The following is a 15,215-nucleotide window of genomic DNA, read 5'->3' on the forward strand; positions in this document are numbered from 1 at the left end:
AGTCGTATCTTTTTTTTGGGATGAAAAAAAATTAATTTACTCTACTTAAAATAAATATTATCATATTTTTAAAAAATTAAATTTTACCACGTTAGTTAAAGACATGCTTTTTGAAAACTCTCAAAAGTTTAAAAACTTTCAAATTTACGAGGAAATTTAGAAATAAATTTAAACGTGAAAGTTTAAATTTAAGAGGGAGTTCAAAAATAATTTTCAAACAAGAATAGGTGCGATTCGTTTAAAATTTTACTACCTAAATTGTTGATTTAACCGCGTAAAAAATATTTTTTAAATTTTCAGAAACTATAAAAAGTAGCTTAGAGAGACTCTAAATGGGAAGGTATGTTAGGATTGATCTTCTTAATATGATTTTTAGGGCACATACATGCCCCTCACAAAAGCAGCATCATCCACACGTCTTTGATCGAACGGTCCAGATCTATTCCCCTATTAGGCGTGATCGGACGGCTGAGGAGGCACTAAGCGAACTCGGATGGACGACCCAGATCGAGCGAATGGGAGTATTTAAGCACCTCTTCCACCAAAACCCAAACCCTAACTGTAACGACCCCGAAAATGTGAAAATGAAATGAGTATTTAAACACATAAAATGCGGAAGCGAGATCAAAATTTTAGTTAACATCCCTTACACGAAAACCAAAAACGTACTTAAAATATAAAAGATTAAACTAACTAAAAGAGAAACTCGAAAATAGAACTATGAGTATGACTACAGAATCTCTAAGCATCCCCTTCGTCGTCCTCCTGCGGAACGGGCTCAGGAACCATATCTTCCTGATCTGAAATGGTTAAATAAGGAGTGAGCTACACTAGCCCAGTAAGAACATCACGATATCTCACCGTCACGGAGGTAAAGGTGGGTAGAAAAACACAAAAGACCAATGGAGCATGATTTACAACAAATCCTTTTATTTATGATAAAACCTTTACCATCCACTTACCTCGGTGGAATTCATGAAACAATATAAGAAAAACAATGATATTATCACAATCATGGAATAATATAAGTTGTAAAACATAGCACTTATCACGCCTTTTGTAATTCAATCATTATACCACATATCCTTTTCTCATTTACCAGCCTACTAGTATCCATGGGGGTCCATAGGGGTCCCGCTACCCGTTAACTTTTAACATTCATAATCAGTTTCCAGGGCCGTCCCCATACCCCATCCGGTATGGGCGCCAAAACCATAAACCTCAATACCCCGTCCGGTATGAGGGTGAAACGGGCCGTCCCCATACCCCGTCCGGTATGGGCGCCAAAACCATAAGATCTCCATACCCCGTCCGGCATGTGAGACCACAATCCTGGTAGGGTTCCCTACGGACCCGGTCCGTCCACCATCTCCCAGGATATCTCGTCAGGCTGACTCCATCATACAATTATCAGTCTACACAATCTTTCATTTTTCTTTTCCTCAAATAGCATCATCAATTCATATTTAAACAAGCAAATCGTAATTCATACCAAACAGACAACATACAGTATCAGTTCTTCAGTCTTTCAATCCATAATTAATAAAACAGTAATATATGCACTCGAAACTATAAAATGAACAAATCAAACCTCATAATGCATTTGAAGCTGTAAAACAGGCCAAATAACAGTAAATCATCAATCACACTAGACTTGGGCTCCATTAGCAACCTTAAGCAATTTCACACATGCGTTAATTCAAGAGATACCGTTTTATCATTTTGAACTTTAATACCGTGATAGGAAATAGGGTGAGGGGTCCTTACTCGTTTCGGGGTCCGAACACGGCTTTGCAGTGCACTTGCAGGCTATCCCTAATTTTCCCTGAATTTTTCTCGGGGAACTGAAACGCACTACTGGTACTTGCACGTGTTCCAAAAAAATCCCAAATTAGGCCCAGGGCCCCTTCCGGCCCAATTCGCAATTCCGGCACGGCGGCTCCGCCGTGCTCCGGCGACGGCGCCGCCGCTAGCGGCGGCGAGTCGCCTCGGGTTGGCTGTTATCGGCCGTTTCCGGCCGAATTCGGCCACACTCGCATCAGTCTCTGTGAGAAAACAACCCTAGGGCCCTCGGAGGGGCCAAAAAATCACGGAAAAATGGAGCTTACCGGCGGCGGCGCTCTCGGGTGCGGCGGCTCTCCGGCGAGGTTCGTGTTTTGGTGATTCGGCTCCGGTCAACCTGTAGAGAAAAGAATGGTGATCACGGTGATATAAAAATTGCATCAAACGGAGGCCGGGAAAGGCCTCATCGGAGGCAAAAACCGAGAGGGGGCGCGGCGGCGCCGCTGGCCTTCGGCCGCGTATTCCGGCCGTTTAGCCGGGATTTTGGCTCCGATTTGGCCACAAGAGGAATCAGCGTGGAAAATCGAGTCGGGGGTATGAAATTTACCTCGATCGGCGGTCGGAAATTTCCCCGGCGCGGCGGCTGGTGGCGGCGGCCGGCTTCTGGTTTGTTTTCTCCGGCGAGCGGCAGGCGGCTAGGGTTTGTGGTCTGGTGTGGGGGTTCTATTTATAACCCCTTGCCTTTTGATCTCAGACGTTCATTTTGTTTTAATCTGGGCCGTTCGTTTTTGATTGAATCTGGGCCGTCCGTGCGATTGCATCTGGGCCGTCCGATCGCGCGATTGATCTGGACCGTCCGATCGCACCCACGCGGATTGCCAACGTGGCCCCCTTTCGGAGCGACGTGGTCTTGCCACGTGGCAGGCCCCGGTTGGCCGGGACTGTTGACCGAGCCTGCCGACGTGGCTGCCGACGTGGCCCTTTTTTTTTTTTTTTTTTTTTCCTCCTCCTTCTCGGTCCGGGCGCTACACTAACCGCACACCTGCTCACTGGAGGAGAATAAGAAGGGCGGTCGAAGGAGAAGCCTAAGCACCAACTCGCTGCACCAAAGACCCAAATCGCGCCAGTGAGTGCGATTTTTCTTCTCGTTCTTTCTATTTCTCTGCCTTTTAACCACATAACACGTTTTTTATGCAGATTAGCTGACAACAGCCGCGACTCGCGATGAAGGAACGTTAGAGCTCGGCTGAGCTGCCGCACTGTAGACTAGATGCTCCGATAAGCCGTATACTCTTTTCATTCTCTCCGTTTTCTCCACCCTTCAGCCGTATAACTTGTTTCTGATGCAGGGTGATCGAAAAAGCCGCAAACTGTGAGGAAGGGACGGCGGAGCCCGGCTAAGCTGCCGCACCAGAGATAAAAAAATACTGGTAAGCCTTAGATTTTCTCCTTTTTCTGCCGATAAACACCTCCTAATCATGAATTAAACAAGTTTTTATCGAGAACTAGCCGAAAAGGGCCTGATTGAGAGGAGGAGCCACCAGAGAAGGAGGACTTGACAGCCGAGCACGGCGATGTTGCTGCATCGGAACCCCAACTCGACCCCCAGTGAGATTATTTTTGTCCTTTTGGCCTTTTTGTGTATTTTTATGCTATTTTTTACTTACGTTTCAATTTTAGCAAAAAAATTCAAGAAATCTAGGAACCAGGAATCGTCAAAAAAGCGTAGTGAAAAAGGTAGTATTCTAAACACTGACCTAGTGTAAGAATCTCTCACCCATTTTCTCTGTTACCATTAAATTAAAGTTAAATTGATAATAAATAAAAATTTTAGTTAATTATCAATCCTTTAATTAATTAAGTACAGGTAGTCAATGGAGCAAGTAATCGATCAGTCTACATCTATTTTGAGTTTCAATTGCAATAATTATTTCTTCAGTTGTTTATTATACCTACTTATTCACTGTTCTATTTACTTTAATTTATTCGCTTTAAGTCTATGGCTAACGTGGTAAGGTTTCATAATCTATGTTGTCCGATCACTCTATTATATGTATAATACATTTCTGACAATATAATACATGCTTATTTTACATACAAACTTGAAAATATGAATTTTGTACTTACGTGTTATTTGAAATATTGATATACGTGTCTTTTAAGGCTAAATAGCAAATAAAAAGAAAGATATGCGTGAATTAATGGTGTTGAATGAAATGGCTCTACCGAGTGTCTTGAAAAAAAGTGTATGAACTTGGTGCATAGGTGAACTCTACATTGGATCCTACCCTCAGTCGTACAAGATTGAGAATTCTCATGTTGGAAGAGGTTCAGAATTGTTTTAATTACGCTCATACCGAAATGGTATTGAGGCAGTTGTGTGTTTTGGTACCCATTATCGAACGGGGTATGGAGACGACCGTTTGATCATAGAGAGAATGTTTGTGTCCACGTGTAGTGGGGATCCCTATGGACCCCTAGTGACACCGGTAAGAAATGTAAAATGATAGAGATAGAAATGGTGAGGAATATAATTTTAAAAAATGGCATAAGGTTAATTGTTATATGTCTTTTAGAATGCGTACTGTAGATGGTTATTCTGATTCTTATCTTAATAAATGATATTTAAGAATTTACAGGTGAATTGAGAAAATATTAACATTTTCAGTGAAATGAATTTAATTAAGAATGGACTCTATTAGTTGTTTTATGTTTTCTACAACCCTTTGATTTTCTGTATCAGTGGTAAGATGTTGATATTTTTACTAAAATAGTGTAGCTCACATTTTATTATTAACAATTTCATATCAGGATGACCAAGATTCGGATTTTGAGCAGCAAGAAAACTAGTTAGGAGTTTGCCTCTCTATTTTTCTAGTTTCGAGCAGAGGTTGATCATAATTATTTTCTTTATTACTTTTTTCATATAAGTTTTTTTAAGGGTATTCTCGTAACCTTATTGAGTATTTTAAGTAAATTGTGTAAGGAATATAAACCTAAACGATAAACTGCTTCTGCTAAATTATAAATTTCAGTATTGTTTTATTTTACTATTTCTAGGTTATATTCTTAGAATCTCCAATAGGGGTTTGAGCTTTTACAACTTGATAAATTTTTAAATCTCTTTAAAATAGTTTTACCATTTTATACCGATTTTCCATCTTTACGTAATTGAATTAATTTAATAATGTAATTGAATTAATTAATTAAAATATGAATTTCATTAGAAAAAAAATTAATATAAACACAACCTTTTTTATGATAAAGATAGTCTTCAAATTTTTAATAAAAAAATATAGTCAATTTTTTTAAAAAAATGACTTAAAATTTGTCACAAATTTTTGACAGCCGTACTCACGAGAGTTGCGTGCTGCTTCTTAAAAAATCAAAAGTCGATGTTACAAAAAGTGACACAGAGGAAGACCTCTATTTTGTTCGTACTGAGACAAGTCATGCATGCACTCATCAAACTCAAACCTCTTTTCCTTATTCTCTAATAAGCGCGTGATTTCACGATATGCTATAGTTGCCATTTTATTCTCTTCGATTTCTCCGACATTATTCTTTTAGTATAATACTTTTTTAGAAAAAAAAATTACTTTCTCAAGAAAATCTAAACTCAAAACACAAAAAGAAAAAATCAATTTTGGCTAAACCTTACTATACCATATAATATAAATCTCTAACTCAATATTTAATTAATGTGATCTATCAAATATGTGATTATTAAATTTTTAATTATCAAATATTAATATTAAATAATAGTTATATTTTATGATAGTTATTACGTACTATTAAAATACTAATATTTACAGTTTGAACTAACAATAATAATATATTTCTTTTCTAATATGGGACAAAGAAGATAAACTCCAACAACCTCTCTTTTATGGGTAAAATTTTTAATTATCTTTTAATAGATAAATATCAATTGTCCAAAGGAAAAAAAGAAAAAGAAAACCACAAACAGCAATAGGAAGTTGCATCCTTGTTTTTGGGATGAAAAAAAAAATTAATTTACTTTGTTTAAAATAAATATTATTATATTTTTTTAAAATTAAATTTTATCGCATTTGATAAAGACACATTTTTTTAACATTCTTAAAAATTTTAAATTTTCCAGAAAATTTAGAAATAAATTTAAATGTAAAAGTTCAAATTTAAGAGGGAGTTCAAAAATAATTTGTTTAAAATTTTACTATCTGAATCGTTGATTTAACTGCAAAAAAAATATTTTTTAAATTTTCGAAAACTATAAAAAGTAGCTTAGAGAGACTCTAAATGGGAAGGTATGATAGGATTAATCTTCTTAATATGATTTTCAGGGCACATACATGCCCCCCACAGAAGCAGCACCGTCAGCGCTTGGTCCGTACTCGCTAATTTTGGAAAGTAGAAAACCGACTCAGCCATCGATATCAGCTTTTGACGAAATAGAGACAGCTGTCGTTTTCAGGTTTTTCTTTTCGGGGTCTGGTAGCGGGCGTTATAAACGCCGAACTACTTATCATTTTCTTTGATAAGCGCTCCTACTTATAAATCACCTCGAAGGTGCCGCCTCAGCATATTTATACCTTCTTCTTCTTCTTCCTCTTACCGTCACTCGAACTCAAACTATTACACAGAGAGAGAGAGAGAGAGAGAGAGAGAGAGAAAAGGGATACAGAAAACAAACAGCGCTCTTTTCTTCTGGTAAATCCTCTGTTTTCCTCATTTTCATTTTCTCTTTCATTTTTCTTCGCATGCTCTGCTTGTTACCGTCCTTGGTTTTTATGGATTAACGATATTATAATGTTCTATGTCCCTTAAACTCCATTGTTTGACCTCATTGGTGTGTGATCTAGCGTACAATGAGCCTTTTCTTCTGGTTATCTTTTGATTTCAATTTAACCGACGAACAAATTCGTTTCAGGCGTTTTCATTTTATCGATTTTGCATGTCTCTGTTTCTCTCTACTCGATCTATGATTTAGATACAGAGCCTTGTTTGTTTCATCGTAAAGGAGTCAGTAAAAAAAAAATCTGAAAAAGAAAACAGAGAAAAAGAAGAAGAAAAATTTAACACGTTCTTCTCTCATTTATCTCCGTAATTAATTTATCTGATGTTTTTCTCCACCACCCCGATGAATCTTCATGAATACTCCTGTTTGAAATTTATTTGAAAAGCGTTACTTTTCTTTTGGGAAAGAAAAGAACAAAAAGTTTAAAGAGAGAAACAGAATCGTGTTGTGTTTGTCTTTTCGCTCTGCTTTTTTCATGGCTGCATATACGTACACTACTAACCAGCTGTTGTCGTTTTTGATTAGTGAACAAAAAACGTCGTCGCTCCGTCTTGAAAATGAATTCACTGAGCCGAGACCTTGTCTTCCTGATCTTACAGTTCCTAGACGAGGAGAAATTCAAAGACACCATTCACTTGTAATTTAATAATAATTTTTTCATTCATTATTATATTTATTATTTCTTTATTTTCTGTTTTAATTTCGAATTTCCAACTAAAACCCATTTGTTTCTGAACCAGTCTTGAAAAGGAGTCAGGACTGTTTTTCAGCATGAAGCACTTGGAGGAGATGGTACTTAGCGGGAAATGGGATGAGCTTGAGAAGTACCTCTCTGGATTCACCAGGTTGGATGACAACAGGTTTTCCATGAAGTTATTTTTCGAAATTCGAAAACAAAAATACCTGGAGGCATTGGATAAGTAAGCTTTTCTTTTCTTTTGTTTTTTATTTTTCTAAATTTCATAAATATATTTTAATTTTGCTCCTTACTAAATTTAAATTCACGGAACTGGTTTAGCCGTGAGACGCCTAGAGCAGTGGAAATCCTGGTGAAGGATTTGAAGGTTTTTGCCAACTTTAATGAGGAATTGTACAAGGAAATCACTCACCTTCTCACATATGATAATTTCAGGTATCCAGAAAAAAGTCCATTCTCATTACAAACATAATTAGTATGCACTGGATTTTACCTTTGTAATTTTCTTTTGGCAAATATTTTAAATGAACTAATCACATCCATTGATGGATCACTTACTGACTATTCATAAATTATATATCGACTGTAAACAAGGTAAAGTCGTGTGGGTTTTTGCAGAGAAAATGATCAGCTTTCTTCTTATAGAGATGCAAGAACCGCTAGAACAATGATGTTGGTTGAGCTCAAGAGGCTCGTTGAAGCGAATCCCATTTTCCGCGAAAAGCTGCAGTTTCCTGCTATGAGAGGTTCAAGACTGCGACTGTTGATTAATCAGAGGTAAAATACTACCAATAAACGATGAAGAGCATACTTTTTCTCTTGTGCTTTGATTGGGTTTGTTATGCCACTGCAATGTGTCCAGTTGTGTCAAAAATAAGAGTATATGCCGAAAGTTAGAGTAGCCAATTACAATGACGTTAATGCATAAATAGTATACGGATTCTTTTTTAACCATCTTAAGCTTTGCCGAAAGTTAGAGTAGCCAATTACAATGACGTTAATGCATAAATAGTATACGGATTCTTTTTTAACCATCTTAAGCTTTTGTGTGATTGATCATAATGACTTATTTCATATTGTAATAAAGTTACAACTGTACTGTCCAAATATCAGTAGTTCAATTTCTATTTCATCGTGAAGAGATTCTGTCCTCGACTTATCACTTCAGCCTAAAGAAGCCTATTAGGCTTGATATGGTAAATGAAATCACAAGACTTTGAAATGTTGTTCTTAGTGTTTTTAAAAAACTATCTCATTCATAAATAATTTAATCGACAGATATGCAACTCTCGTACTTAATATTTTTCCTGGTGATCATATTGTACTGATGATTTGTTGTATAAATTTGGCAGCTTGAACTGGCAGCATTCGCTCTGTGCAAATCCGAAGCAGAATCCTGAAATAAGAACCCTCTTAGTGGATCATGTTTGTAGAAATGCAGCTGAACCAAGTATGCAATTAACTCCTCCAACCAATCAGCTGGCAGTTCCTGGAGCAAGACCTGAAGGTTACATTCCAGTTGGTGCAACTGGGGTATGTAACCAAGTTAGTAAATTAGGTCTACTATCTTGATTTCCGGTTTCCGAAGAAAAATTCTAATTCATTCTTTTTCCCTTTTCTTTTCTTCTACCGCAAGTCATTCGAGACAATAAGGACATGGGTTTCTAATCTCCCAGTTCCACATCCTCCAATAGTTTCCAGGCCAAGAATTGCCCTTCCCGGTCCTTCGATTCCAGGTGCTACAATCCTAAATTGTCATGTCCATTTAATCCTATAGATGACATAAACAGGAATGTGCCAGTTTTCATTCTGATATATTTGTTTTGCCTGTATGTAGCTACAACTCCAAGAGAGATTGTGGATTTGGAAAGTGATTCCCCGGTGGTAATCTCACCAGCTTCAGACCGGGTAAGTTTTGTGAATTTATAAGCTCTTTAATGATCTTATCCTGTCTTTCTGCCCTTTTATCTGATATATTTTCATACATTTTATTTCTTTGCAGATGGTTAATCCTGTTAATGATCGTGGTTCGGCATCTAATGGCTCGACATCTCATCTTAGCGATGAATTGCCTATGACTGTTGCAAGAACATTGAATCAGGGAGCAACTCCCACAAGTCTGCACTTTCATCCTGCTAAACAGACTCTTCTTCTTGGTTAGATTTTTCTTAGCCCTTCTCTCCATAAATAATGAATTGCAGGTTAAGATGTATGCTGTGATTTGTGTTATTCTTTATTATATGACCTTCCCAGTTGGAGATGCAATGGGAGACTTTGCCTTGTGGGAAGTTAGCACAAAGGAGAAGGTAGTATCAAGAAGTTTTCAGGTTTGGGATATTGAGAAACACTCGACGATATTGAAGGTATGTTTTTTCTTATATCTAAATAGAAATCCAAAGCAAGATAATTCTATTTACATCTTTCTGAACAAGATATCTTCAAGTTCTAAATAGATCCTGCTTTAATTCAGGCACTTTTGGTCAGAGATCCGCGAGTCTCAGTTAAGCGTGTCTTGTGGAGTCCGGATGGCACAATATTTGGTGAGATAAACATTTGCGAGCAGCAAATTCAGAATTCAGCCATGATTTAGTTACTACTGTCTTATCAGTTAATCAAATCTCTTTCCGGAAACAGGAGTTGGATTTTCCGAACATGTGGTGCAGTTGTTTACCTATTCTGGGGGAAAGAACATTAGGCCACATTTAGAGGTGGGTTCTCCTTTATGTGCTGTATATATGTAAAGTAAGTGCTTTGTTTTTGTTTCTCATATAGTTTTCTTTATGTTTCAAAGATTGACTCCCATATTGGGGCTGTAAACGATCTCGCCTTCTGCACTCCCACCAGACAACTCTTTCTCATGACCTGTGGGGATGACAAGTCAATCAAGGTTAGTATCTAAGTTAGAGGTTTAAAATTCGAAGTTAGCTTTCGTTTCATCGTATTATCATATGAATAATGAACTCATTTTCTGCTCATTTCTATAGGTATGGGATGTGGCTACTGGTGCAAAAGCTTTTTCATTTGAAGGTCATTCTGCTCCAGTTCATTCTATCTGTCCTCATCAGAAGGAAAATGTTCATGTAGGAGTCCACCCCAGATCATTGTCTATTCTTCCATATTACCATCTTGTTGACTATTTCTTTCTTTCAAACTAATCTAACTTGTGATTTGATGCCTCAGTTCTTCTTTTCAACTTCAGTGGATGGAAAAATAAAGGCATGGTTATATGACAATATGGGATCTAGAGTTGACTATGATGCACCTGGTCACTCCACTGCGGCAATGGTTTATACAGCTGACGGGAAGAGGTTTTTACGGGCATACTCTGGTGTCTGGGAGGCATCATTTCTAACAGTATTTAACTTCGTATATTAGTCATTTTGTGTTGTAAAGTTATCAGATAACTGTACAATATTAAATGATTACTATAGAAGATTACTTAAGGGATTGATGCCTCCGAAGCATCCTTAGAATTTTTTATTCTATATATATTTTATGGATAAGTGGCAAGCCATTGTTTCCATTGTAGGCTGTTCTCATGTGGGAAAGCAAGAGAAGGGGCATCAATCCTTGTTGAATGGAATGAAAATGAAGGTATTGTCAAAAGAATTTATCAAGGATTGGCTAAATCTTCTGCAAGTATTGCACAATTTGATACCACCAGGAGCCGGTACTTGGTTGTCGGAGATGAATTTTCCATAAAGTTCTGGGATATGGAGCACATCCACCCTGTGGCTGTGACTAAAGCTGGAGGAGGCTTACTAGTAAGTATTCTAATTGTCACTAGAAATTGCAACCTTGTTCGGTGTTATTGAGTTTTTATTCCACTTAAAAAATCTTGTACGTAACGGCTCCTGGCTTATATATCTGTTAGAATTTTATTTATTACAAAGTTTTGGATTAAAATCTAATATGTCAGCGGAGAATATCTGTTTACATTTTGCTTAAGGTATAACTTTGTAATCCTGTTTTTCCGATTTCTAGGGAAGTCCAGTTGTCCAGTTCAACAAGGACGGAAACTTGTTGGCCATCACTGCAGGTCAAAATGAAGTAAGAATCATGGCATCAGTTGGTGGGCTGCGATTGATGCGTACTCGTGAAAATCAGTCCCTCATTGCCTCAAGAACTGCAGCCGAAACTCCCAAAAATGTTTGTTTTTTCCAATCATTCTTCAATTTGGTCAAGCTGTTAAAATTCTGTTTCAAATTTTTGAATGTTGTCACATATTACAAACACTATAATACATTCTGTGCATTTGCTAGAACTTGGAAGATATGAATCCTAGATCAACTGAAGAAACAAATGCAGTGAAGCAATTGAATCAAACTGAAATTACTCACCCTACTCAGTTGAGGTCATTGAAGCTCTCAACTCATGTCATCTCAGAGAAGGTAAAAAAATTTCTGATTGACATTATGCAGGAAATCCAATTTTAGGCGATTGGAATTTCATTCTTAATTATTCTCCACATATGTTCAATATTCTTCTATCAGCAAATCTGAATATGAAGAACATAGATTGTTTGATGCGTGATAAGTTGCCGAAAAATGAGAAAGAATTTCATCATTGACTCTCTTCCATGATTTGTGCAGATCTTAAGGTTGCTGTACAATCATTCAGGTACTGCAATCTTGGCATTAGCATCCAATGGCATTCATCAATTATGGAAGTGGCCAAGAGTTGCTAATGCGGCTGTAAAGGTACGAATGTATATCCTTCAGTCGTATTCTTGTCTTGAGAATTTGAATTGTGAATTCTGATATAATTTGTCATGATGTAGGCAACAACCAAGGTTAGTCCTTACTTTGCACAAGCGCCATCAGGTGCAATAATGACAAATGATCGAACTGGCTCAAGAAATGAAGACACAATTCCCTGTTTAGCTCTGTCGAAAAATGATTCTTATCTCATGTCGGCATCTGGAGGAAAAGTTTCCTTGTTCAACTTGATGACATTCAGAGTAATCTTTCACAGAATCTTACAGTTCTCAACTTAAAATTAACATATAGCATATTTACTAACGAATATATATTTTAGATGCTTCCTTGATCGACTAACAAACAGAAAATGCAGGTTTTGACAACCTACATGCCTCCCCCACCAGCTGCAACATGTATTGTTTTCCATCCTGATGATAACAACGTACTTGCTGTTGGCATGGATGATTCAATAATTCAGATATATAATGTTCGAGAAAACATGGTAAATTCTTCCAACCATCCTTCAATCCCACTAGAGATCAGAAATTATAGCCTAATGTATTGAGCAGAAGTCAGAATATATATCCTAATATATTGAGCATTTTCTTGTCTTATATTCTAGGTCAAGCATAAGCTTAATGGTCATTCTAAAAGAGTTACTGGCCTTGCTTTCTCTTATGTGCTCCATGCACTTGTCTCTGCTGCTGATGATTCTCAGGTTAGTGCATATTAAAATCTCATTTTCAGGCATTATGGTAAAAATAAATATGATATAAAATAATAATTTGGGAAATTCTTTTTTACTTGAATTGATCCCAGTCAAATATTTTACTGTATATCTTTATGAATGATTTGGGTTAATAAGATTGTTGTGGCTTTGCAGATTATTCTTTGGAGCACTGAGAAATGGGAGAAGAGAAAGAGCTGTCCCTTGCAACTCCCAGCTGGGAGGGCCACAACAAGTGCAGCGAATTCAGGCGCTCGCCTTCAATATAACTTTGATCAAGTCCATGTGTTGGCTTCAAATGAGACTCAGATTTCCATTTATGATACCATCAAACTTCAATGTGTAAAGCAGGTAGCTACATACACATATATTACATTTCTTGTTCTCCAAGAAATTGATTATGTTTCTCCAAAAAAAATGAATGTTCTACATTATACTCTTACAGTGGATTATAGAGGAATCTTCACCACTCATCACGTATGCAACATTCTCCTGTGACGGGGAGTTAATCTACTGTAGCTTCCGGGATGGGATTATTCGTGTCTTTGGTATGCCAAGTCTGAATTTACGGTGCCAGATCAACCCTTCTGCGTATCTCCCATCTGAATCTATGTAATGAACTTGTTCATTTCTCAATACCTCATGTTGAGATTTTTCTTACTAGTTTGAAATATTTACTTTATTTGTGTTATATTCTCATTCATATTTCATTTGATTATGGCAGTTCTACTGCCTATCCCCTGGTAGTTGCTGCACATCCGCAAGAACCAAACCAGTTTGCTGTTGGGCTGACAGATGGTTACATTCATGTTGTTGAGCCACTCGAATCAGAAGGGAAATGGGGCCAGACTAATCCAGCACTTAAGAATGTTGCATCAACTAGCCCTGCTTCTGCAACTCCAGCAGTCCCAGTTTCTGATCAGGCCCTGGCCTGATGATCTCTAGTTCTAAAAATTAGAGATAAATCTTTCTGTCTGCTTTCTTTTAATTAGCCTAGTGTTTGTATGCACAGGCCGCCCATGTAGTTAGGTCAGTAAAGTTGAAATTTGGGAGTTTTTCCATTATGGAATTTAATAATCTTAGGATTTCATAATTCATAAACATGGTCTGGAACAGAATTCAAGTTCATTAATCATTTGTGTTCCAATTATTGGAAAGGCAGTATGCATGTATTTATATGCTCTGCTCTCCATAGTTAATTAGAGTTTTGCTTCCATGTTTTGTATGTTCATCATGTCTCCTACATCAGATTGGTCCTCTCAAATCAACTGGCTTCTTCTTTTTAGTAAGTGGAGAAAACTTCAACGCTGGTTTTCCACGAGATAAAAGAATAGGGCGGGTGAAATATTTCTGTCTAATTCATGTTTTTCAAGAAGTTTACATATTTTATTACTTATTTTTCTTATTTTTATATTATTAGATATTTAATTTTAATATTTTCAATTAAATATTTTAGTATTTATATGCTCTGCAAAATTATAATATATTTACAACATTCAGCAGAATATATAAAATAATTTAATATAATTTATTTATATTTTAAAAATTATATATTGATTAAAAATTAAATTTAAAATATATTTAAAAATATGAATATTCTATACTTATCCATTTCGAAATTAAATCTTTTCTAATCAATTTTTTAATTAACAAAACGTAGGAAAAAAAATTGAATAATATTTGTGATAAAAAATTTTCACAAAATTTTAATAAAAAAATAATTCACTCAATTTTTTTTCTTTTCTTTTGGTGTGTGTACGACTAGGCTTTTTTTCTTCTCTTCTCTGATTTTGCAATTCCCACTCATATATATATATATATATATCATATATATATATAGGTGAAATGAGTAATTATTAATTCTTATTTAAACTTTTTTCGTGTACAAATCCAAACTAATTTGGACTTTCCTTTTTTTATAGCATCTAATTACATATATATATATATATATAATATATATAAAATTCAAGTCCAATTTTCTGTACCGTCCAAATGAATTTGGACTCTTTTTTTTTTTTAACAGCCAATTATATGTATCTTATATATACATGTTGCATTTTTTATTATTATTATTATTTAATAAAATAATTTTATAAATTAATTCAATTGCAAATTAGATTTTATAATAATGTTCATTATTATAATAACCATATATATTATATTATTACACTAATAATATAATAATAATAAAATATAAATATTAATTTTTTATTTCTAAAATAAAAAATTTAATTTATCGTGAATATTAATTATATCATCTGTACTAGTAAATAATATAATAATATTTTATTTAAATTAAAAAAATTATTTATTTAATTCAATTAAATTCTTTAATTTAATTATTAAATAATTAAAATAATTAATTCATTTAGCAAAAGTTATAACAATCGTTAGTGTGCGATCATATAAATTCAATACTAAACCGGTAGCAAATTGATCAAACCAATTTACTAATTAAGATTGGCATCTACCAACACTACTTAATGATCGGATAGCATGAAACTTACACTTACTTTTAAGAACTTGTTA

At 35.6% G+C, this 15,215-nt stretch overlaps 1 protein-coding gene across 1 annotated transcript; it reads left to right on the top strand.

Annotated features, from left to right (window-relative positions):
• The first annotated feature begins 6,370 nt into the window (after positions 1-6,370).
• LOC110807045 (topless-related protein 1-like) lies at positions 6,371-13,950 on the top strand. The gene is made up of 25 exons (XM_088207853.1): positions 6,371-6,474; positions 7,088-7,199; positions 7,303-7,482; positions 7,581-7,694; positions 7,878-8,036; positions 8,612-8,792; positions 8,896-8,995; positions 9,097-9,167; positions 9,262-9,415; positions 9,513-9,622; positions 9,730-9,799; positions 9,894-9,967; positions 10,051-10,146; positions 10,244-10,339; positions 10,440-10,567; positions 10,789-11,023; positions 11,244-11,408; positions 11,522-11,650; positions 11,852-11,959; positions 12,040-12,219; positions 12,333-12,461; positions 12,582-12,677; positions 12,843-13,037; positions 13,132-13,298; positions 13,411-13,950. The coding sequence occupies exons 2-25, from the start codon at positions 7,120-7,122 to the stop codon at positions 13,619-13,621; spliced, it is 3,228 nt and encodes a 1,075-aa protein (XP_088063979.1). The 5' UTR covers positions 6,371-6,474; positions 7,088-7,119; the 3' UTR covers positions 13,622-13,950.
• The last annotated feature ends 1,265 nt before the right edge of the window (positions 13,951-15,215 follow it).

The sequence above is a fragment of the Carica papaya genome, chromosome 7 (genome assembly GCF_054855325.1).
Source record: "Carica papaya isolate Zhongbai chromosome 7, ASM5485532v1, whole genome shotgun sequence".
In the NCBI taxonomy this organism is placed as follows: Eukaryota; Viridiplantae; Streptophyta; class Magnoliopsida; order Brassicales; family Caricaceae; genus Carica; species Carica papaya.